The sequence below is a fragment of the Hemitrygon akajei genome, chromosome 8, assembly GCF_048418815.1.
Source record: "Hemitrygon akajei chromosome 8, sHemAka1.3, whole genome shotgun sequence".
Taxonomy (NCBI): domain Eukaryota; kingdom Metazoa; phylum Chordata; class Chondrichthyes; order Myliobatiformes; family Dasyatidae; genus Hemitrygon; species Hemitrygon akajei.
This window is the reverse complement of record NC_133131.1, coordinates 53,257,085-53,281,749: the sequence shown is the minus strand read 5'-3', so window position 1 is coordinate 53,281,749 and position 24,665 is coordinate 53,257,085. Positions and strand designations below refer to the sequence as shown.

Sequence of the window (24,665 nt, the reverse complement as noted above, 5' to 3'; positions counted from 1 at the left end):
CGAGGTAGTTATGAGAGTCACTGGGTTTATAGAAGATGTCAGTGGACAGTCTATCTCCGGAGATGGAGACCAGGAGATCGAGAAAGAGGAGAGAAGTGTCTGAGATGGACCAAGTGAATTTAAGGGCTGGGTTGATGCAAAGTTGATGACTCAGAGGAGGGTAAAGCGTGGGAGGTCTCAGGAGGGAGAGGGGTGTTGGGATATTCAGGGAGAGTGGGCTGAGGGGAGGATGAGGGATCAGAGGAATGGAGGGGATGAGGGGTGGAGGGAAGGTTGGGAGTCCCGGGGAGAATAGGGGTTGGTAGAGGAATAAGACAAGCGGTAGGACCCAGCGGCAGTAAGAGCGGTCCCAGTCTGGATAGGGTCAGGATCACGGTCCGAGCTGGATCTGGAGCTGGGGGTGTTGGAGCCTGTGGCCAGCAGGGCGCCAGAACTGAAGGTCCGAGTCAGAAGCGAGTGAGTCCATGGCCCGCCGGGGGCTGATGCCCATGTGGTTCCAGTCGGGGTTAGAGTCAGTGGCGGATGGGTCTTCGGCCTGCTGAAGGCCTGAGAAGTCAAAGTCTGAGGGATCGGGGTCCAGGCTGGAGGCGGTCATCATGGGCTGCAGGTGGGCAAGCTTGTGTTCCTTCTTGGACGCGAGGAAGGAGAAGAGAAAGCGGCTGGAGGCTTCACATTCCCATTCGGATATGTCCATACACGGCCTCCTCTACTGCCATGATGAGGCCAAACTCAGGTTGGAGGAGCAACACCTCATCTACCGTCTGGGTAGCCTCCTGCCCCTTGGTATGAACATCGAATTCTCCAACTTCTGGTAATTCCCTCCTTCTCCCTTCCCCCATCCCACTTTCACTGTGCCTCCTCTTCCAGCTGCCTATCACCTCTCTCATGATACTGTCTTCTTCTACTACATAGGGCTCCTGTTCCTCCAGTGTGTTGTACGTGTTGCATAGAAACATGAAGTATGTTTGTGAGGCGGGTGTCAGATGTGGAAAGTCCAGGAGACCCCCAGCCTCCCGGATGGCCACACCTGCACCAGGTGTGTTGGGCTGAAGCTCCTTAGGGATGGTGTTAGGGAACTGGAGATGCAGCTCGATGACCTTCATCTGGTCAGGGAGAGTGAGGAGGTGATAGAGAGGAGCTATAGGCAAGAAGTCACATCAGGGCCTCGGGAGACAGCTAAGTTGGTAACAGTCAGGAGAGGGAAGGGCAAGAGGCAGATACTATAGAGTACCCCTGTGGCTGTCCCTCTTAACAATAAGTACTCCTGTTGGGGGGGGGGGGGCGAACTACCTGAGGGAAGCAACAGAGGAAAGGAAGAAGGCAGCAGTAATGGGGGACTCTATAGACAGGCGATTGTGTGGACGCAGGAAAGAAACGCAGATGGTAGTTTTCCTCCCAGCTGCCAGGGTCCGGGATGTTTCTAATCGGGTCCATGATATCCTGAAGTGGACAGGTGAACAGATACATATTGATACCAGCAACATGGGTAGGAAAAGGGAGGTGGTCCTGAAAACAGGCTACAGGGAGTTGGGAAGGAAGTTGAGAAGCAGGACCTCATTGCCTGTGTCATGTGACAGTGAGTATAGGAATAGGATGAGGTGGAGGGTAAATGCGTGGCTGAGGAATTGGAGCAGGGGGCAGGGATTTAGGTTTCTGGATTGTTTGTACCTTCTTTGGGGCAGGTGTAACCTGTACAAAAAGGACGGGTTGCACTTGAATCCAAGGGGGACCAATATCCTGGCAGGGAGGTTTGCTAAGACTATTGGGAAGAGTTTAAACTAGAATTGCTGGGGGATGGGAACCGAACTGAAGAGATGGAGGAAGGGATGGTTCACTCAGAAATAGAGAAAGCTAGGAGACAGTGCAAGAGGGAGGATAGGCAGGTGATAGAGAAGGGATACGCTCAGACCGATGGTTTGAGATGTGTCAATTTCAATGCAAGAAGCATCATGAACAAAATGGATGAGCTTAGAGCGTGGATCAGTACTTGGAGCTATGATGTTGTGGCCATTACAGAGACTTGGATGGCTCAGGGGCAGGAATAGTTACTTAGAGTGCCCGGCTTTAGATGTTTCAGAAAGGACAGGGAGGGAGGCAAAAGAGGTGGGGGCATGGCACTGTTGATCAGAGATAGTCTCACAGCTGCAGAGAAGGAGAAAGTGATGGAGGGTTTGTCTGAGTCTCTGGGGGTGGAAGTTAGGAACAGGAAGGGGTCAATGACTCTACTGGGTGTTTTTTATCGACCACCCAATAGTAACAGGGATATCAAGGAGCAGATAGGGACACAGATTCTGGGAAGGTGTAATGATTAACAGGTTTGTCGTGGTGGGACATTTTATTTTCCCAAATATTGATTGGCATCTCCCTCGAGCAAGGGATTTAGATGGGTGGAGTTTGTTAGGTGTGTTCAGGAAGGTATCTTGGCACAATATGTAGATAAGCCTCCAAGAGGAGAGGCTGTACTTGATCTGGTTTTGGGAAATGAACCTAGTCAGGTGTCAGGTCTCTCATTGGGAGAGCATTTTGGAGATAGTGATCACAATTCTATTTCCTTTAGCATAACATTGGAGAGGGATAGGAACAGGCAAATTAGAAAAGTTTTAATTGGAGTAAGGGGAAATATGAAGCTATCAGGCAGGAACTTGGATGCATAAATTGGAAACAGATGTTCTCAGGGAAATGTATGGCAGAAATGTGGCAAATGTTCAGGGGATATTTGTGCGGCATTCTTCATAGGTACGTTCCAATGAGACAGAATGGTAGGGTACAGGAACCATGGTGTACAAAGGCTATTGAAAACCTTGTCAAGAAGGAAAGCTTACGAAAGGTTCAAAAAACTAGGTAATGATAGAGAACTAGATTATAAAGCTAGCAGGAAGGAGCTTAAGAATGAAATCAGGAAACCCAGAAGGGGCCATTAGAAGGCCTTGGCAGACAGGATTAAAGGAAACCCCAAGGCCTTCTGCAAATACGTGAAAAGCAAGAGGATAAGACGTGAGAGAATAGGACAAATCAAGTGTGACAGTGGAAAAGTGTGTATGGAATTGGAGGAGATAGCTGAGGTACTTAATGAATACTTTGTTTCAGTATTCACTATGGAAAAAGATCTTGGCGATTGTAGGGATGACTTACAGTGGATTGAAAAGCTTGAGCATATAGACATTAAGAAAGAGGATGTGCTGGAGCTTTTGGAAAGCAACACGTTGGATAAGTCTCGGGGACCGGATGAGTTGTATCCCAGGCTACTGTGGGAGGCGAGGGAGGAGATGGCTGAGCCTCTGACAATGATCTTTGTATCATCATTGGGAATGGAGGAGGTTCCAGAGGATTGGAGGGTTGCAGAAGTTCTTACCTTATTCAAGAAAAGGTGTGGTAGAAATGGTTAAAACTAGTGTATGATAGGATACTTGACCATTCTGGAAAAGCTGGGCTTAAGACTGCTAATGCATGTCGAGAATAACCTTGGATGATAAACGCAGTACCAGGAACTCCAGTTAATAAGACACTAGGCCTCTGGAACCTCTGGGTGTAAATTATGAGTCTTGATGACAGAAAGCAGGAAGAATTGTTAGACTCGTGCTGAGAGATAATTGAAGTCTTTTAAACGATTGATCATCATGACCGTGGGATGCCAAACAAGGTTATGTGAAGATGTCTGTCTTGCTGTACAAGTATGAGCTCTGTACAACTTAAAATCAGAGTTCTGGTGGCGGTGGAGACTGCTGCAGACACTTCATGTAATCATGTTAATAAACTCTTAAAATAATACTCCAAGTCACTGTGGTGTTCTTAGTGCAAACATGAGGAAATCTGCAGATGCTGGAAATTCAAACAACAACACACACAAAATGCTGGTGGAACACAGCAGACCAGGCAGCATCTAGAAGGAGAAGGACTGTTGATGTTTCGGGCCGAGACCCTTCGTTGGGACTAACTGAAGGGAAAGATACTAAGAGATTTGAAAGTAGTGGGGGGAGGGGGAAATGTGAAATGATAGGAGAAGACAGGAGGGGGTGGGATGAAGCTAAGAGCTGGAAAGGTGATTGGTGAAAGTGATACAGAGCTGGAGAAGTGAAAGGATCATGGGACGGGAGGCCTCGGGAGAAAGAAAGGGGGAGGGGGAGCACCAGAGGGAGATGGAGAACAAGCAGAGTGATGGACAGAGAGAGAGAGAGAGAAAAAAAGAGGGGGAAAAAACTGTATATATCAGGGATGGGGTAAGAAGGGGAGGAGGGGCATTAACGGAAGTTAGAGAAGTCAATGTTCATGCCATCAGGTTGGAGGCTACCCAGCCGGTATATAAGGTGTTGTTCCTCCAACCTGAGTGTGGCTTCATCTTGATAGTAGAGGAGGCCATGGATAGACATATCAGAATGGGAATGGGATGTGGAATTAAAATGTGTGGCCACTGGGAGATCCTGCTTTCTCTGGTGGACCGAGAAACCCACCCCCTCCAGTCTTCTCCTGTCATTTTGCATTTCCCCCTCCCCCCACTACTTTCAAATCTCTTAGTATCTTTCCCTTCAGTTAGTCCTGATGAAGGGTCTCAGCCCGAAACGGCAACAGTGCTTCTCCTTATAGATGCTTCCTGGTCTGCTGTGTTCCACCAGCATTTTGTGTGTGTGGTGTTCTTAGTTAGTGTTTCCACAACACCAGGAAATTATAGACTAGTGAGTCTTACTTCAGTGGTTGGTAAGGTGATCCTGAGAGGCAGGATTTATGAATATTTGGAGAGGCACTACACGAGGGGTGATTGATAAGTTTGTGGCCTAAGGTAGGAGTCAGTTTTAGAAAACCTAGCACATTTATTTTTCAACATTGTCCGCTCTTACATTTACACACTTAGTCCAGTGGTCGTTGAGCATACGGATCTTGGACCTGCAGAAGTGGTCCACAGCAGGGGTGATTGATAAGTTCATGGCCTAAGGTAGAAGGAGGTGAGTTATTAATTTCTAATTTTCTGCTTAATCACTCAGAGTTAAACTGCACGTGCAAGTAGCAAGAGCTGTATAACTCATCTCCTTCTACTTTATATAACCATATAACAATTACAGCATGGAAACAGGCCATCTCGGCCCTTCTAGTCCGTGCTGACACTTACACTCACCTAGTCCCACTGGCCCGCACTCAGCCCATAACCCTCCATTCCTTTCCTGTCCATATACCTATCCAATTTTACTTTAAATGACAATGCCGAACCTGCCTCTAACCACTTCTACTGGAAGCTCGTTCCACACAGCTACCACTCTGAGTAAAGAAATTCCCCCTTGTGTTACCCCTAAACATTTGCCCCCTAAACTTTAGGTTGTAAACTTATCAATCACCCCTGCTGTGAACACTTCCTGGCGGTCCTAGATGCTGACTTCTACAAAGAAGGGATCCGTATGCGCCACGACACTGGACTGTGTATAAATGTAAGAGAGGGTAAATTGACTCCTTCTACCTTAGGCCACAAACTTATCAATCACCCCTCGTATGATGAGGAATAGTCAGCATAGCTTTGGCAAAAGCAGGTTGTGCCTTACGAGCCTGATTGAATTTTTTGAGGATGTGACTAAGCACATTGATGAAGGAAGAGCAGTAGATGTAGTGTGTATGGATTTCAGGTACAAGGACAAGGTACCCCATGCAAGGCTTATGGGATCCAAGGGGACATTGCTTTGTGGATCCAGAACTGGCTTGTCCACAGAAGGCAAAGAGTGGTTGTAGATGGGTCATATTCTGCATGGAGGTCGGTGACCAGTAGTGTGCCTCGGGGATCTGTTCTGGGACCCTTTCTCTATGATTTTTTTTAATGACCTGGATGAGGAAGTGGAGGGATGGGTTAGTAAATTTACTGACAACACGAAGGTTGATGGTGTTGTGGATTCTGTGGAGGGCTGTCAGAGGTTATAGAGGAACATCTATAGGATGCAAAACTAGGCTGAGAGGTGGCAGATGGAGTTCAACCCAGATAAGTGTGAGGTGGTTCATTGTGGTAGGTCAAATATAATGGCAGAATATAGTATTAATGGTAAGACTCTTGGCAGTGTGGAGGATCAGAGGAATCTTGGGCACTGAGTCCAAAGGATGATCAAAGCTGTTGCGCATGTTGACTCTGTGGTTAAGAAAGCATATGGTACATTGGCCTTCATCAACTGTGGGATGGAGTTCAAGAGTCGAGAGGTAATGTTATAGTTGTATAGGACCCTGGTCAGACCCCACTTGGACTACTGTGCTCAGTTCTGGTCACCTCACTACAAGAAAGATGTGGAAACTATAGAAAGGGTGCAGAGGAGATTTACAAGGATGTTGCCTGGATAGGGGAGCATGCCTTAGGAGAATAGGTTAAGTTAACTTAGCCTTTTCTCCTTGGAGCAATGGATCAATGAGATGTGACCTGATAGAGGTGTATAAGATGATGAGATGCATTGATCATGTGGATCATCAGAGGCTTTTTCCCAGGGCTGAAATGGCTAGCATGAGAGGGTACAGTTTTAAGGTGCTTGGAAGTAGGTACAGAGGAGATGTCCGGTACGTTTTTATGCAGAATGGTGAGTGCGTGGAATGGGCTGCTAGCAATGGTGGCAAAGGCGGATCCGATAGGGTCTTTTCAGAGACTATGGGTAACCCTAGGTAATTTCTAAAGTAAGTGTATGTTCAGCACAGCATTGTGGGCCAAAGGGCCTGTATTGTGCTGTAGTTTTTCTGTGTTTCTAATTTTTGCTTTGTTGTATGCCCTCTCTTTTGCTTTTACAATAGCTTTGACTTCCCTTGTCAGCCATCATTGTACTATTTTACCATTAGAGTATTTCTTCATTTTTGGAATATTAGTGTCCTGTATCTTACTCATTTTTCCCAGAAACGCACGCCATTGCTGCTCTGCTGACATGTTTACCAGCAGCTCCTTCCAATTTACTTTGGCCAACTTCTCTCTCATACCACTGTAATTTCCCTTACTCCACTGAAATACTGCTTCATCAGACCTTACTTTCTCCCTATCAAATTTCAAGTTGATCTCAAGCATATTGTGATCACTGGTTCCTCAGGGTTCTTTTACCTAATTGCTCCCTAATTGGTTCATTACATAACACCCAATCCAGTATAGCTGATCCCCTAGTAGGCTCAACAGCAAACTGCACTAAAAAGCCATCTCTTAGGCATTCAACATACTCACTCTCTTGAGATCCATTACCAACCTGTTTTTCCCAATCGACCTGCATGTTAAATCTCCTATGACTATCATAACATTGCCCTTTTAACCATATAACCACATAGCAATTACAGCATGGAAACAGGCCATCTCGGCCCTTCTAGTCCGTGCCGACGCTTACACTCACCTAGTCCCACTGGCCCGCACTCAGCCCATAACCCTCCATTCCTTTCCTGTCCATATACCTATCCAATTTTACTTTAAATGACAATACCGAACCTGCCTCTACCACTTCTACTGGAAGCTCATTCCACACAGCTACCACTCTCTGACTAAAGAAATTCCCCCTCGTGTTACCCTTAAACTTTTGCCCCCTAACTCTCAACTCATGTTCTCTTGATTGAATCTCCCCTACTCTCAATGGAAAAAGCCTATCCACATCAACTCAATCTATCCCCCTCATAATTTTAAATACCTCTATCATCCCCATCAACCTTCTACACTCCAAAGAATAAAGACCTAACTTGTTCAGCCTTTCCCTGTAACTTAGGTGCTGAAACCCAGGTAACATTCCAGTAAATCTCCTCTGTACTCGCTCTATTTTGTTGATATCTTTCCTGTAATTCGGTGACCAGAACTGTACACAATACTCCAAATTCAGCCTTACCAGTGCCTTGTACAATTTTAACATTACATCCCAACTCCTATACTCAATGCTCTGATTTATAAAGGCCAACATACCAAAAGCTTTCTTCACCACCCTATCCACATGAGATTCCACCTTCAGGGAACTATGCACCATTATTCCTAGATCACTCTGTTCTACTGCATTCTTCAATGCTCTACCATTTACCATGTATGTCCTATTTGGATTATTCCTACCAAAATGTAGCACCTCACACTTATCAGCATTAAACTCCATCTGCCATCGTTCAGCCCACTCTTCTAACTGGCCTAAATCTCTCTGCAAGCTTTGAAAACCTACTTCATTATCCACAACGCCACCTACCTTAGTATCATCTGCATACTTACTAATCCAATTTACCACCCAATTATCCAGATCATTAATGTATATGACAAACAACATTGGACCCAATACAGATCCCTGAGGCACACCACTGGTCACCGGTCTCCAAACTGACAAACAGTTATCCACCACTACTCTCTGGCATCTCTCATCTAGCCACTGTTGAATCCATTTTACTACTTCAATATTAATACCTAATGATTGAACCTTCCTAACTAACCTTCCATGTGGAACCTTGTCAAAGGCCTTACTGAAGTCCATATAGACAACATCCACTGCTTTACCTTCATCAACTTTCCTCGTAACTTCTTCAAAAAATTCAATAAGATTTGTCAAACATGACCTTCCACGCACAATGTTGACTGTTCCTAATCAGACCCTGTCTATCCAGATAATTATATATACCATCTCTAAGAATATCTTCCATTAATTTACCCACCACTGACGTCAAACTGACAGGCCTATAATTGCTAGGTTTACTCTTAGAACCCTTTTTAAACAATGGAACCACATGAGCAATACGCCAATCCTCCGGCACCATCCCCGTTTCTAATGACATTTGAAATATTTCTGTCAGAGCCCTTGCTATTTCTACACCAACTTCCCTCAAGGTCCTAGGGAATATCCTGTCAGGATCCGGAGATTTATCCACTTTTATATTCCTTAAAAGTGCCAGTATTTCTTCCTCTTTAATTGTCATAGCTTCCATAACTTCCCTACTTGTTTCCCTTACCTTACACAATTCAATATCCTTCTCCTTGGTGAATACCGAAGAAAAGAAATTGTTCAAAATCTCCCCCATCTCTTTTAGCTCCACACATAGCTGTCCACTCTGATTCTCTAAGGGACCAATTTTATCCCTCACTATCCTTTTGCTATTAATATAACTGTAGAAACCCTTTGGATTTATTTTCACCTTACTTGCCAAAGCAACCTCGTATCTTCTTTTAGCTTTTCTAATTTCTTTCTTAAGATTCTTCTTACATTCTTTATATTCCTCAAGCACCTCATTTACTCCATGCTGCCTATATTTATTATAGATCTCCCTCTTTTTCTGAACCAAGTTTCCAATATCCCTTGAAAACCATGGCGATTTCAAACTTTTAACCTTTCCTTTCAACCTAACAGGAACATAAAGATTCTGTACCCTCAAAATTTCACCTTTAAATGACCTCCATTTCTCTATTACATCCTTCCCATAAAACAAATTGTCCCAATCCACTCCTTCTAAGTCCTTTCGCATCTCCTTAAAGTTAGCCTTTCTCCAATCAAAAATCTCAACCCTGGGTCCAGTCCTATTCTTCTCCAGAATTATATTTAAACTAATGGCATTGTGATCACTGGACCCAAAGTGCTCCCCAACACATACCTCCGTCACCTGACCTATTTCATTCCCGAACAGGAGATCCAACACTGCCCCTTCTCTAGTCGGTACCTCTATGTATTGCTGCAAAAAACTATCCTGCACACATTTTACAAACTCCAAACCATCCATCCCTTTTACAGTATGGGCTTCCCAGTCTTTGTGTGGAAAATTAAAATCTCCCACAATCACAACCTTGCGCTTACTACAAATATCTGCTATCTCCTTACAAGGCGACTTTTACTTTTCCTTTTGACTCGCCTTTTCTATTTCTGGTTGTAAGTTGTGGACTGTTGGGACTGTTGGGAGGCCTGTATATAACGGTCATTAACGTCCCTTTACCCTTGCAGTTCCTTAACTCAACCCACAGGTATTCAACATCTCCCGATCCTATGTCACATCTTTCTACTGATTTGATGCCATTCTGTACCAGTAGAGCCACACCACCCCCTCTGTCTACCTTCCTGTCCCTCCAATATAATGTGTAACCTTGGACATTCAGCTCCCAGCTACAACCATCCTTCAGCCACAATTCAGTGATGGCTACAACATACCAGGCAATCTGTAATAGTGCAACAAGATCATCCACTTTATTTTTTATACTACACACATTTAGATACAGCACCTTGAGTACCAGATTTGCTATCCTTTATGATTCTGCATCCCTAATGTTTTGATACTCAGCCTGTTGGCTGCAACTAAGACCCATCACTTGCCTGTCCTTCCTGATAGTCTGACTGCACACTATCTTTATGTTTTTATTGTCCATCCTATCCTGAGTCCCTTCCGGTTCCCAACCTCTCCCCTCCACCAAATTAGTTCCCCAGCAGCTCTAACAAACCTGCCCACAAGAATATTGCCCCTCGGGTTCAGGTGCAATCCCTCACTTTTGGATGGGTCATACCCCCCCAGAAGAGATCCCAGTGATCTGAGAACCTGAAGCCCTGCCCCCTGCACCAGCTTCTCAGCCACACATCCTGCTTCTACCCGTGGCACAGGCAGCAATCCAGAAAATACTTCCCGGGGAGGTCAGGACCTCTTTGCTTTTCCTTCCTATGTCATTGGTACCTATAAGTACCAAGACATTTGGCTGCTCTCCCTCCCTCTCCAGAATGTATGGACATGATCTGAGACATCCCTGACCCTGGCACCTGGGAGACAATATACCATCTGGGAGTCTCATTCACATCCACAGATTCTCCTTCCTGTTCCCTTCACCATTGAGTCCCCTGTCACTTCTCCCTTTTTCTCTTCTGCACCACGGACCCATGCTCAGTGCCTATAACACTGCCGCTGTGGCATTTTCCCAGGAGCTCACCCCCACAAAACTATCCAAAGCGGTATACTTATTTTTGAGGGGAGTAGCCACAGGGGTGCTCTGCTCTACCTGCCTCTTTCTGTTTCTCCTGCCAGTCACCAGCTACTCGCCTCCTGCAACTGGGGTGACTGCTCAGCCGTAGCTTTGATCAGTTATCTCCTCACTCTCCCGTGCAAGCCGAAGATCATCCAGTTGCTGCTCCCGATCCATAACACGGTCTTCAAGGAGTTGCAGCCAAATGCACTTCACACAGATGTAGTTCCCCAGAAGACTGGGTCTCCCAGTTCTCCAACATCCAGCACAAAGAGCACACCACAGCCATTTAAATGGTAGAGTACAAGATAAAAAAAAACAAAAAGGAAATCTTAACAGACAAATAACACAGAGCTAACACCCCGAAGCCTCTTTTAAGCAAAGCCTGTCACTTCTACTCTTGACGCTGGCCTACTGCCAATAATGGCCACTCTGCTTATCCTTTCTGTACTTTTATTTAGTTTGCAGAGCTCTGATGCCACTGATGGGCCCCACACAAAGAACAAACACTCGCAAAGCTCTCTTTTTAAATAATCGCCGCCAACCTGCGAGAAACTCCTCTTCGTAGAGCTCTGTTGATGCTGCTGATAGGCTCCGTACAATAGATATATTCTATTTGGTTTGCCTCAACATGATGACATGAACATCGATTTCTCTAACTCCCAGTGACTTTCCCCTCCCCCTTCACTCTTCAAAGTCAAGTTCAAAGTTCAGCAAGGCATTTCATAAGGTACCCCATGCAAGGCTTATTGAAAAAGTAAGGAGGCATGGGATCCAGGGGGACATTGCTTTGTGGATCCAGAATTGGTTTGCTCACAGAAGGCAAAGAGTGGTTGTAGGCAGGTCACATTCTGCATGGGGGTCAGTGACTAGTGGTGTGGCTCGGGGATCTGTTCTGGGACCCATATGTGCCATTTTTCCATTCATGATTTTCTTTTTTCTTGGAATATATTTTTCCTGCACTCTCCTTATTTCTTGTAGGAATTTCATCCAATTCTGCTCTACTGTCCCTCCATCAAGCTTACTTTTCCAATCAACTTGGGCCAGTTCCTCTCTCATACCACAGTATTTTCCTTTGTTCCACTGAACTATCCACTATCGATACACCTGATACCAGCTTCTCCTTTTCAAATTTGAAACTGAACTCAATCATATTATGATCACTACTTCCAAGGGGTCCCATTATCTCTAGCTCCCTAATCACACAGCACCCAATCCAAAACAGCTGATCCCCTGGTGGGCTTACGGACAAGCTGCTCCAAAAAGCCATCCCATAGGCATTCATTCTACAAACTCCCTCTCCTGAGATCCAGTACCTTCCTGACTTTCCCAATCCACTTTCATATTAAAATCCCCCATAATTATCTTGACATTATCCTTCTGACACACTTTTTCTATTTCCAGCTGTAACTTGTAGTCCACATCCCGACTGCTGTTTGGAAGCCTGTATATAACTGCTATTAGTGTCTTTTTACCCTTGCCATTTCTTAACTTAACTCATAAGGATTCTACCTCTTCTGATCCCATGTCCCTTCTTTCTAGTGATTTGATATCATTGCTTACCATCAGGGCCATGCCACCCCCTTTACCTACCTTCCTATCTTTCCTATACACTGTGTATCCTTTAAAATTCAGCTCCCAATCACATCCATCATTTAGCCATGACTCAGTGATGGCCACAATGTCATATCTTTTAAACCTGTAGCTGTACAACAAGGTCATCCACTTTAATGCTGCGTGCATTTAAGTACAGTACATTTAGATCAGTATCTGTTACTGATTTTGCTATATTTCTATCGCACAGCAAATTACCATGTCCTTTCACCTGCCTGTCCTTCTTGCCATCTTTGCTGCACAGTATCTTTGACTTATTTCTATTTCCCTCTTCCTCGACCCTAACACCCTGGTTTCCTTTCCCTTGCCAACTTAGTTTAAACCTTTCCTAACAGCTATATTAAACAATCCTGCCAGGATATTAGTACCCCTTGAGTTCAGGTGTAACCAATCGTTTCTGTATAAGTCATTCCTCCCCCAAAATAGATCCCAATGATCCAAGATTATGCATAACTATCCATCAACTTAAGGCATTGTGATCATTATTTCCTAAATGTTCCCCCACTCTGTCACCAAACATCTGGTCCAATATGACCTCTCCTCTTGTTGAAGTATCCACAGACTGTGTAAAGAAACTCTCTTGGATGTACTAAACTTTGCCCCATCTAACACTCTTGCACTAAGGAGGTCTCAGTTGAAGTCACTCATAATGATTGTTTTTATCCCTTTCTCTAACCTAACCGCATCTCTGTTCCTCAATGTCCTGTTGGCTTTAAGGCGGAGGAGTGGTGTCTCGTAGCTCTCCCCAGTAACGCAGCATGATCAGACATGGCTCTATTGGTACCTGCTGTGGCAGGTTCTTCAGCTTGGGTTGTGTGCCCGAGAGCCTGACTGACAATTCTGCAGCACCCAGGCTATAGTTTCACCTCTTGAGTGGACAGTGAAAGTGAACTACTTACATGGAAGTCATAGATTTCAGAGAACTTTCGGTAGATGAGTTTTTCCGACAAGTCATTCCACTTCACCATGAGCATATAAACCTGCAAATAAAACACTGAAAAGTTTACTCCCCAAAACTGCACCAGTGTGCTGTCCTGACCCACACAAAGCATGGTCCACTTCCCGTTTCCTCTTGTCTGGGTCTCCTCACTAAACCAGCACACCCAATGTGAGTTTCTGATTATTTACTTTACAAGAAGCCCTGGCCATTCTGGCCAGGAGTGCTTGACCCCAGCCAGACCTAGTATCAAAAAGTTGGGTGTTTGCACTGCAAGGGACAGGTCAGTGTAGTGGGGTCAGGCAAAAAGGGAACCTGTTCCTCACTACCCACTCATCCACTGGCACTGGTGGGCTGTGCTCAGGCTAATGCCCTGGCAGTGAATGCTCTGGCCCCACATGGGGCACTGTAGACAGTGTGCAGCTTTCAGCGCTAGCTCAGAGTTTGTACTGCGAACTTCCCTGGTGAGGTAGTGGGAACCAGGGTAGGGTTCCTGATGCGAGTTACTGAGGGAGGGGCACCATGACCTTTTGACCTCAGTGGTGGCAATGTGACTCTTAACCATGGTAGAGGGGTGTAGTAAATCCATTGGAGCTCCTGATTGAACCTCGGTCTCTGGAGTCAGGAATCAGCAGCTTTAACCACTGCTCTCCATGCCACAGTTCCACTGCCTCTCACACCCTCTCCAGCTCTTGGCCTTCTTGTAGGCCTGGCACTGGGTCTCATTCAGCTCACTCAAAGCTCCTGCTCTTTGCTGCACCCCCAGTCCCACTTTTACTTCCTTGGCTTCCCAGACTCACTCTCTGCCCCACTTTTGTTGCCTCCATCTTCCGCAGCCACCTGTGAGCACTGAGTCTACCCCACTATATTCTACCTTTATACACCAAACTATTGCTTAGTCATGGAGAATTTCTGCGGATGACGTGACTCAGTGTTGTATCTAAAGTCTGAGATATACGGGGTAAAAATGAAGGGATCTACCGCAGTCCCCATGAGACTCTAGTTCTGCTTATAGCCATGTCTGACACACAGCACTGAAGCCAGACCCCAGGTTATTGAGAAGGACAAGAAAAGAGATTGCTGTGGCCTTGACTAACGTATTCATGTTCTTTCTTGCTACAGGTGAGGTCCTGGAGGACTAGTAAATAGTTAATGTTTCCTATTATTCCAGAAGGGAATCAGGGATAATCCTGGAAACTATAAACCAGCAAGTCTCATGTCAGTGGTAGGAAAGTTACTGGGGACAACTCTTGGGGACAGAATTTATGAGCACTTGCAAAACTGGCCTAATTAGGGAGAGCCAACATGGCTTTGTGTGGGGTAAGTTGTGACTTACTAACTTGATTGAGTTGTTTGACAAGGTGGCGAGGGTGGTTTCTTCTGCTTCTGCTTGGTACTGCACAAGCACAGCCGGATGGTTGATGAAGATAGAGCTGTAGATGTTGCATACATAGATTTTAGTAAGGTGTGTGACAAGTTCCTTTATGGGAGGCTCATCCAGAAGCCTTAGATGCATGGGATCCATGGTGAATTGGCTGTTTGGATTCAGAACTGCCTCTTCCATAGAAGACAGAGGGTGGTGGTTAAAGGGACTTATTCTAACTGGAGGTCTAAGATTAGTAGTGTTCTGTAGGTATCTGTACAGGGAACTCCCTGGCTTGTGATGTACATAAATGACCTTGTTTGCAAATGATATGAAGATTGGTGATGTTATGGATAGCATAGAAGTTTGGCAAAGTCTACAACAGGATATAAATCAGGATATATGGGTGAAAAATATCAGGTATGACTTGCAGAGGGCTATTTCAAGAGTGAAGAAACAGTTCTAAGCAAGACTGGAGGTGACACTGGATGCATGTCAACTCTGGCAAGGTTTACAGGACAAAGTATCTGATAGAGGTGTATAAGATGATAAGAGGCATTGATCGTGTAGATAGTCAGAGGCTTTTTCCCAGGGCTGAAATGGCTGCCACAAGAGCACAGGTTTTAGGTGCTTGGGAACAGGTACAGAGGAGATGTCAGGAGTAAGTCTTTTTTGCAGAGAGTGGTGAGTGTGTGGAATGGGCTGCCAGCAACAGTGGTGGAGGCGGATACGATAGGGTCTTTTAAGAGACTTTTGGATAGGTACATGGAACTTAGAAAAATAGAGGGTTATGGGTAAGCCTAGTAATTTCTAAGGTAGGGACATGTTCAGCACAACTTTGTGGGCCGAAGGGCCTGTATTGTGCTGTAGGTTTTCTATGTTTCTAATACTTTCTACAAAGCGAAACCCAACATCAAGAATGGCAATGATGCTTCACTACCAGATGAGCTCAACACCTTTTATGCCACTTTGAAAGGGAAAATATAGCTACAACTGTGAGGATCCCTGCAGCACCCGGTGACCCTGTGTCTTGGAGGCCAACGTTAGGCTGTCTTTCAGAAGGGTGAACCCTCGCAAGGCAGTAGGCCCAGATGGAGTACTTGGTAAGGCTCTGAAAACTTGTGCCGACTCACAGGGAGCTTATGATTTTCTGAATTAATGATCAAGGATTAAAAGTGTCAAAAATGTTCTGTAGTAAGATCATTACTATAAGATTAAGGTAAGTAATTAATGGTTAAGGAGGATTTTGGAAAGGGGTGCAGGAAGGTGAGTGTTTACAGCTGTCAGAGGTGTCAGTATTACAATGAAGTGAATGAATTACAGAAGCATGAAAGAGGAGATGGCCAAAATTGATCAGAAAAGAGCACTGGCAGGGATGATGGCAGAGCAGCAATGGCTGGAATTACTGGAAACAATTCAGAAAGCACAGGATATATACATCCCAAAAATGAAGGAAAAGATGTAATATGAAGGTAAATGAGCTGGTAATATTGTGAAGGTAAATGAGCCAATAATATCATTGGGAGAGTCTTAGACCAGAAAATACAACCTCAGAAAGGAGGGGCTTCCTTTTAGAATGGAGATGAGGAATTTCTTTAGCCAGATGGTGGTGAATCTGTGGAATTTGTTGCTACAGACAGCTTCCCATTTAAGATGGCACTTCCGAAGACATGCAACAGCATATTTGTGGTTGGAAAGCAAAGGAATTTGATTAAAAACATTACTAATAATACTGTTTATGAAGTAAATTATGGTAAACTATTTCTACAAACAATGAAGAGGCGAGTCAGGGCAAAGTGAACTCGAGACGTGCCCTGCTGGTGCACTGCAAAATCAACACACTTGGAGTTGGAACCTGCTAGTTGAACTGGATGATTTGGAGCGAAGAAGATGGAATGGAGGAATTCTGATGCCCGTTCTGCTTGCCTGGGTGCAATGGTGGATTACTCCAAGTGCTGAACTGATTTGGTGAGGTTGAGAGTGGCTTCTTTGGCTGCAAGATCTGAAGCAAATCACTGGGTGGCATGTTCTAGACCCAGATGGACTGGAAAGGCAGAGTTTCGAGAGTCAGGTGAGGTTGGACCAATTGAAGTGCCAGACTGATTTGGAGAGGTTGAGAACAGCTTCTCCAGCAGCAAAATCTAGGCCTGGAGTGATTTGCCATGGTAAGACCCTGTACAGAGTGCGAGGTTCAGACAATTTAAACACTCGCTCAGATAGTCTGGGGGCTCCTCTCTCCATGATGTTAAGGCTGTGAGACCACACCCGGCTGCTGTGCTTCATGTCTGTGAACTTTGTGGTGACTTGCCCCACTAATATGACAAACTGAATACTGAGGCTTTGGGCCTGTTCTGGGCTGCTCCAGGGATTTGGACCTAAGGACTCAGTTTGGTTCCGAATGCTGTTGTTGCTCACTTCTATTGGTTGCATGATTTGTTTTGGTTTATTTTTCTCTTTCTCTGTGGGCACTGGGAGTTGGTCTTAATTTTTTTAATTGGGTTATTTTGGTTCCTACCTTTGCGACTGCCTGTTAAGCAAACAAATCTCAAGGTTGTATAATTTATACATTTGATGATAATAAATCTTTGAATCTGTGGAGGCCAGGTCATTGGGTATATTTATGGCAGAAGATGGTTGATTTTCAATTAGTCAGGACATGATGGGATACAGGGAGAAACCAGGAGATTGGGGCAAGAGGGAAAATGGATCAGCCATGATGAAAGAGTGGAACAGACCTGATGGGCCAAATGGCCTAATACTGCTACCATATCTCGTGGTCTTAAAATGTGATGCAAAATGGAGATGCAAGAGATTCTGCTGGAAACTTATAGCAACACACACAGAATGCTGGAGGAACTCAGGTCAGGCTGCATCAATGGTAGGAAACAGGCAGGTGACGTTTGGGGTTAAGACCTTTTATCTGTATACCTTGCAACACACAGAATGCTGGAGGAACTCAGCAGGCCAGGCAGCATCTACAGAAAAATGTACAGTCGACGTTTCAGCAGGACTGGAGAAGAAATGCTGAGGAGTAGATTTGAAAGGTGGGGGGGAGGGGAGTGAGAAACGCCAAGCGATAGGTGAAGCAAAGAGCTGGGAAGCTGATTGGTGAAAGAGACAGAAGGCCATGGAAGAAAGAAGGGGGAGAAGGAGCACCAGAAGGAGGTGATGGGCGGGTAATGAGATAATATGAGGGAAGGACAAGGGAATAGGATATGGTGAAAGGGTGGTGGAGGCATTAAAACACCATCCCTTCTCCCTATTCCTCTGTGTCCACCGCATCTGCTCTCAGGATGAGGCTTTTCATTCTAGAATGAAGGAGATGCCCTCCTTTTTCAAAGAAAGGGGCTTCCCATCTTCCACCATCAATGCTGCCCTCAACCACATCTCTTCCATTTCACTCACGTCTGCTCTTAGCCTAACTTCCCGTCACACTACCAATGATAGGGTTCCTCTTATCCTCACCTATCACCCCAACACCCTCCGCATCCAGCACATAATTCTCTCCAAATGGATCTCACAACACATCTTTCTCCCCCCACACTTCCTGCTTTCTACAGGGATCACTCCCAACTGTGTTTGGTGCTCCCAGTGTGGCACCAAACCTCGAGCAACAGAGGATGAGAGGTGACCTGATAGAAGTGCATAAGATGTTGAGAGGTGTTGATTGTGTGGATAGTCAGCGGCTTTTTCCCAGGGCTGTAATGGTTGCCATAAGAGGACACAAGTTTAGGGTGCTGGGGAGTAGATACAGAGAAGATGTCAGGGGTAAATTTTTTACTCCGAGAGAGCGGTGAGTGCGTGGAATGGGCTGCCGGCAATGGTGGTGGAGACAGATATGATAGGGTCTTCTAAGAGACTTTTGGATAGGTACATGGAGCTTAGAAAAATAAAAGGCGATGGGTAAGCCTAGTAATTTCTCAGGTAGGGACATGTTTGGCACAACTTTGTGGGCCGAAGGACCTGTACTGTACTATAGGTTTTCTATGTTTCTATATCGGTGCGACCTGATGGAAATTAGGAGACTGCTTCGCAGAGCATCTATGTTCCGTCTGCCAGAGCAAGCGGAATCTCTCAATGGCCACCCATTTTAATTCCACTTCCCATTCCCTTTCCAATATGTCCATCCATGGCCTCCTCCACTGTCAGGATAAGGCCACACTTAGGTTGGAGGAACAACACCTTGTATTCTGTTTGGGTAGCAGCTAACATGATGCCATGAACACCGATTTCTCAAACTTCCAATAATGCCTCCATCCTCCCTTTCACCATTTCCCATCTCCTTGTCCCTCCTCATGTTATCTCCTTGCCCACCCACTACGTCCCTCTGGTGCTCCTTCCCTCCCCCTTTCTTCTTTCTTCCATGGCCTTCCATCTCATTCACCAATCATCTTCCTAGACCTTTGCTTCAACCCTCCCCCTCCAAGTTTTACCTATCAGCCAGTGTTTCTCTCTCACCTCCCCACATCTTTCAAATCTACTCCCCAGCATTTTTTCTCCAGTCCTGCTGAAGGGTTTCAGTCTGAAACGTCAACTGTACTCTTTTCCATGGATGCTGCCTGGCCTGCTGAGTTCCTCCAGCATTCTGTGTGTTGTGTGACTGTCTCCTGGGTCTGATCTGAGTTTATTTGAATAGGTTACAAATGACTGATATATCAGGATGGCAGATATTGCATAACACACCTCCTCACCCATTGTAGGCATAGTCAAAAGCTAGATCACATGGTATTCAAGTGGTATGCTGCAGGGATTGGCGCTGAGTCCACTGTTGGTTGTCATCTTTTAATGATTTGGATGATGTGTATTTAATATTTCTGGTGTATTTAATTATTCTGTAATATTTGAGTAATATTGTAAATGTATTGCTTGATTAAGCATTCTTTGTTTGCTTAAATAATTCATTAAGGGTTATGTGTCACCCTGGATTGGTCCTATTCCCTCACATCTTATCCTTTTGCTCTTCACATACTTGCAGAAGGCCTTGGGGTTTTCTTTAATCCTGCTCACCAAGGCCTTCTCACGGCCCCTTCTGGATCTCCTAATTTCATTCTTAAGCTCCTTCCTGCTAACCTTATAATCTTCTAGATCTCTATCATTACCTAGTGTTTTGAACCTCTTGTAAGCTTTTCTTTTCTTCTTGACTAGATTTTCAACAGACTTTTATACACCACGGTTCCTGTACCCTACCATCCTTTCCCTGTCTTATTGGAATGCACCTATGCAGAACTCCACACAAATATCCCCGAACATTTGCCACATTTCTGCCGTACATTTTCCTGAGAATATCTGTTCCCAATTTATGCATCCAAGTTCCTGCCTGATAACTACATATTTCCCCTTACACCAATTAAATGCTTTTCTAACTTGTCTGTTCCTATCCCTCTCCAATGCTATGCTAAAGAAGATAGAATTGTGATCACTATCTCAAAATGCTCTCCCACTGAGAGACCTGACACCTGACCAGGTTCATTTCCCAATACCAGATCAAGTACAGCCTCTCCTCTTGTAGGCTTATCTCCATATTGTGTCAGGAAACCTTCCTGAACACACCTAACAAACTCCACCCCATCTAAACCCCTTGCTGTAGGGAGATGCCAATTGATATTTGGGAAATTAAAATCTCCCACCACGACAACCCTGTTATTATTACACCTTTCCAGAATCTGTCTCCCTATCTGCTCCTCGATGTCCCTGTTACTATTGGGTGGTCTAAAAATAACACCCTGTAGAGTTATTGACCCCTTCCTGTTTCTAACTTCCACCCACAGGCTCAGTAGACAATCCCTCCATGTTCTCCTTTTCTGCAGCCGTGACACTATCTCAGATCAGCATTGCCAAAACCTCCACCTCTTTTGCCTCCCTCCCTCTGAGTAAGAAGAGAAAAACACAGATTCACTTGTCATAATGAAAGAATAGTGATATGGAAATATCCATTTCCTACTTGTACTCACATAATGCTGACTTGGGACAAATCTCTTCTCAAATCCCAGCACCTCGACATGTCTGACGTGTGGCTCCTCCATTCTAGATGTCAATAAATCTCAAAGCTGTTGCACTTCACCCCAACACCAGACTGCTGCTGCTTGGTTTGTTTTCCTGGAGCGGATAAATCAGTTAATTCCCTCCACACCTCTTATCGCTTTCAAAGTACAATTTGGGCTTGCAGCTTGCACTAACAGGCTGAGACAAATCGTGTACTCCTGTGCAAACTGAGATTCAGTTTTTGTGACTTGTCTCAAAGTCCTGGGGACTTTCCTCTCCCTCTCAAAATAGAGAAGTGAAAGCACCTAATGAAACTGCAATTTCATTTTGTGACCATCTGTTATTTTTACTGAAATAATCATCCGGTTTTGAAAGCAGAAACTGTATTGGATCCTTGCTCCATCCAGCAAGCATGTCGACCCCTCTGAGGCTGATAGCATTCCTACCTCTGTCCAAATGTGGGCAAACGATCTGAATTCCAGAGGCAAGCATCTGATATTGTGTGAGATCCTCACAAGGGATTCCATAGTGAGGGGAACAGACAGGATGTTCTGTCAGCCTGATAGAGATACCCCGCATGGTGTGTTGCCTCTCAGGTGCCGGGGTATGGTATGTCTCAGATCGGGTGCAGAGTATTCTGAAGGGAGAGGGTGAACAGCCAAGTCTTGGTACCAATGGCATAAGTAGAAAAGGGAGGAGGTCCTGAAGGGAGAATTCAGGGAGAGGAAGCTGACAGGCAGGACCTCTAGGGCAGTAATCCCAGGATTGCTGCCTGTGCCACATGCTAGTGAGTGCAAGAATAGCGTGATCAGGCATATTTGTGCATGGCTGAGAGACTGGTGCAGGGGACAGGGCTTCGGGTTTCTGGATCATTGGGGGCTCTTCTGGGGGAGGTACGACCTGTACAAAAAGGATGGGTTACACCTAAACCCAAAGGAGTCCAATATCCTAGGGGGCACATTGAATAGAGCTGTTAGGGAGGGTTTAAACTAATTTGACAGGCGGATGGGAACCAGAATGATAGGGTTGAGGAAGGGGAAAACAAAATAAATCAAAGATAGCGTGCAACAGAGATTATAGAAAGGTTTTGATGAGGCTTAATCAAAGCCAGTGGCATGAGTTACAGGGCAATAGAGGCGTGGGGCAGTTAAAACAGAAAGCAGCAAGTGCTGGACTGAGAGTGTCGTATTTGAATGCACACAACACAGGGAATAAAATGGATGATCTTGAAATTCAACTACACATTAGTAAATATGACATTGTGGCCATCTTGGAAACTTGGCTAAAGGATGGCTGTCATTGGGAGCTGAACATCCAAGGATATACGGTGTATCAGAAAGATAGATTAGTAGCAGAGGGGCAGTGTGGATCTGTGTATAAGAAATAATATTAGAACATACACCATAGAAAACCTACAGCACAATACAGACCCTTCGGCCCACAAGGTTGTGCCGAACATGTCCCTACCTTAGAAATTACTAGGCTTACCTATAGCCCTCTATTTTTCTAGCTCCATGTACCTATCCAAAAGTCGCTTAAAAGACCCTATTGTATCCGCCTCCACCACTGTCGCCGGCAGCCCATTCCACACACTCACCACTCTCTGTGTAAAAAACTTACCCTTGACATCTCCCCTGTACCTACTTCCCAGCACCTTAAATCTGTGACCTCTTGTGGCAATCATTTCAGCCCTGGGAAGAAGCCTCTGACTATCCACATGATCAATGCCTCTCATCATCTTACACACCTCTATCAGTTCACCTCTCATCCTCCGTTGCTCCAAAGAGAAAGGGCCAAGTTCACTCAACCTATCCTAATAAGGCATGCTCTCCAATCCAGGCAACATCCTTGTAAATCTCCTCTGCACCCTTTCTATGGTTTCCACATCCTTCCTGTAGTGAGGTGACCAGAACTCCAAGTGGTGTCTGACCAGGGTCCTATATAGCAGCAACATTACCTCTCGGCTCCTAAATACAATTCCACGACTGATGAAGGCCAATACAGCTTACGCCTTCTTAACCACAGAATCAACCTGCGCAGCTGCTTTGAGTGTCCTATGGATTCGGACCCCAAGATCCCTCTGATCTTCCACACTGCCAAGAGTCTTGCCATTAATAATATATTCTGCCATCATATTTGACCTACCAAAATGAACCACTTCACACTTATCTGGGTTGAACTCCATCTGCCACTTCTCAGCCCAGTTTTACATCCTATCAATGTTCCACTGTAACATCTGACAGCCCTCCGCACTATCCACAACACCCCCAACCATTGTGTCATCAGCAAACTTACTAACCCATCCCTCCACTTCCTCATCCAGGTCATTTATAACAATCATGAAGAGTAAGAGTTCCAGAACAGATCCCTGAGGCACTCCACTGGTGACCAACCTTCATGCAGAATATGACTCGTCTACAACCACTTTTTGCCTTCTGTGGACAAGCTTTTCTACCTCCTTACTTTCTCAATAAGCCTTGCATGGATTACCTTATCAAATGCCTTGCTGAAATCCATATACACTACATCTACTGCTCTTTCATCATTAATATGTTTAGTCACATCCTCAAAAAATTCAATCAGGCTTGTAAGGCACGACCCGCCCTTGACAAAGCCATGATGACTATTTCTAAACATATTATGCCTCTCCAAATGTTCAAAAATCCTGCCTCTCAGGATCTTCTCCATCAGCTTACAAACCACTGAGGTAAGACTCACTGGTCTATAATTTCCTGGTCTATCTCTACTCCCTTACTTGAATAAAGGAACAACATTCGCAACCCTCCAATCCTCTGGAACCTCTCCCATCCCTATTGATGATGCAAAGATCATCACCAGAGGCTCAGCAATCTCCTCCCTTGCCTGCCACATTAACCTGGGGTACACCTCATCCGGGCTCGGCAACTTATGCATTGAACATAGAACAATAGAGCTCAGTACAGGCCCATTGGCACACAATGTTGTGCCGACCCTTAAACCCTGCCTCCCATATATCCCCACACCTTAAATTCCTCCATATATTTGTCTAGTATTCTCTTAAATTTCCCTAGTGTATCTGCCTCCACCACTGACACAGGCACTGCATTCCACGCACCAACCACTCTGAGTAAAAAACCTTCCTCTAATATCCCCCTTGAACTTTTCACTCCTTACATTAAAGGCATGTCCTCTTGTACTGAGCAGTGGTGTCCTGGGGAAGAGGCGTTGGCTGTCCACTCTATCTATTCCTCTTAATATCTTGTATACCTCTATCATGTCTCCTCTCATCCTCCTTCTCTCCAGAAAGTAAAGCCCTAGCTCCCTTAATCTCTGATCATAATCCATACTCTCTAAACCAGGCAGCATCCTGGTAAATCTCCTCAGTACCCTTTCCAATGCTTCCACATCCTTCCTATAGTGAGGCGACCAGAACTGGACACAGTACTCCAAGTGTGGCCTAACCAGAGTTTTATAGAGCTACAGCATTACCCCACGACTCTTAAATTGTATCCCTCGACTTATGAAAGCTAACACTCTATAAGCTTTCTTAACTACCCTATCTACCTGTGAGGCAACTTCCAGGGATCTGTGGACATGTACCCCCAGATCCCTCTGCTCCTCCACACTGCCAAGTATCCTGCCTTTTACTTTGTACTCTGCCTTGGAGTTTGTCCTTCCAAAGTGTACCACTTCACACTTCTCCAGGTTGAACTCCATCTGCCACTTTTCAGCCCACTTCTGCATCCTATCAATGTCTCTCTGCAATCTTCGACAATCCTCTACACTATCCACAACACCATCAACCTTCGTGTCATCTGCAAACTTGCCAACCCACCCTTCTACCTCCACATCTAGGTCGCTAATAAAAATCACGAAAAGTAGAGGTAGCAGAACCAATCCTTGTGGGACACCACTAG

General features: G+C 45.2%; 1 protein-coding gene across 1 annotated transcript in view; it reads right to left on the bottom strand.

Moving 5' to 3' along the window:
* The window catches only part of ncf1 (neutrophil cytosolic factor 1), a 118,226-nt gene extending 97,201 nt beyond the window's left edge, over window positions 1–21,025 (bottom strand). Inside the window, exons 1-2 of the mRNA XM_073053871.1 lie at window positions 20,739–21,025; window positions 13,387–13,467 (exon numbers count right to left, since the gene is read on the bottom strand). Of these exons, the coding sequence (XP_072909972.1) occupies window positions 13,387–13,467; window positions 20,739–20,810 (153 nt within the window). The 5' untranslated portion in view covers window positions 20,811–21,025. The remainder of the gene's footprint in view (window positions 1–13,386; window positions 13,468–20,738) is intronic.
* Window positions 21,026–24,665: the final 3,640 nt, after the last annotated feature.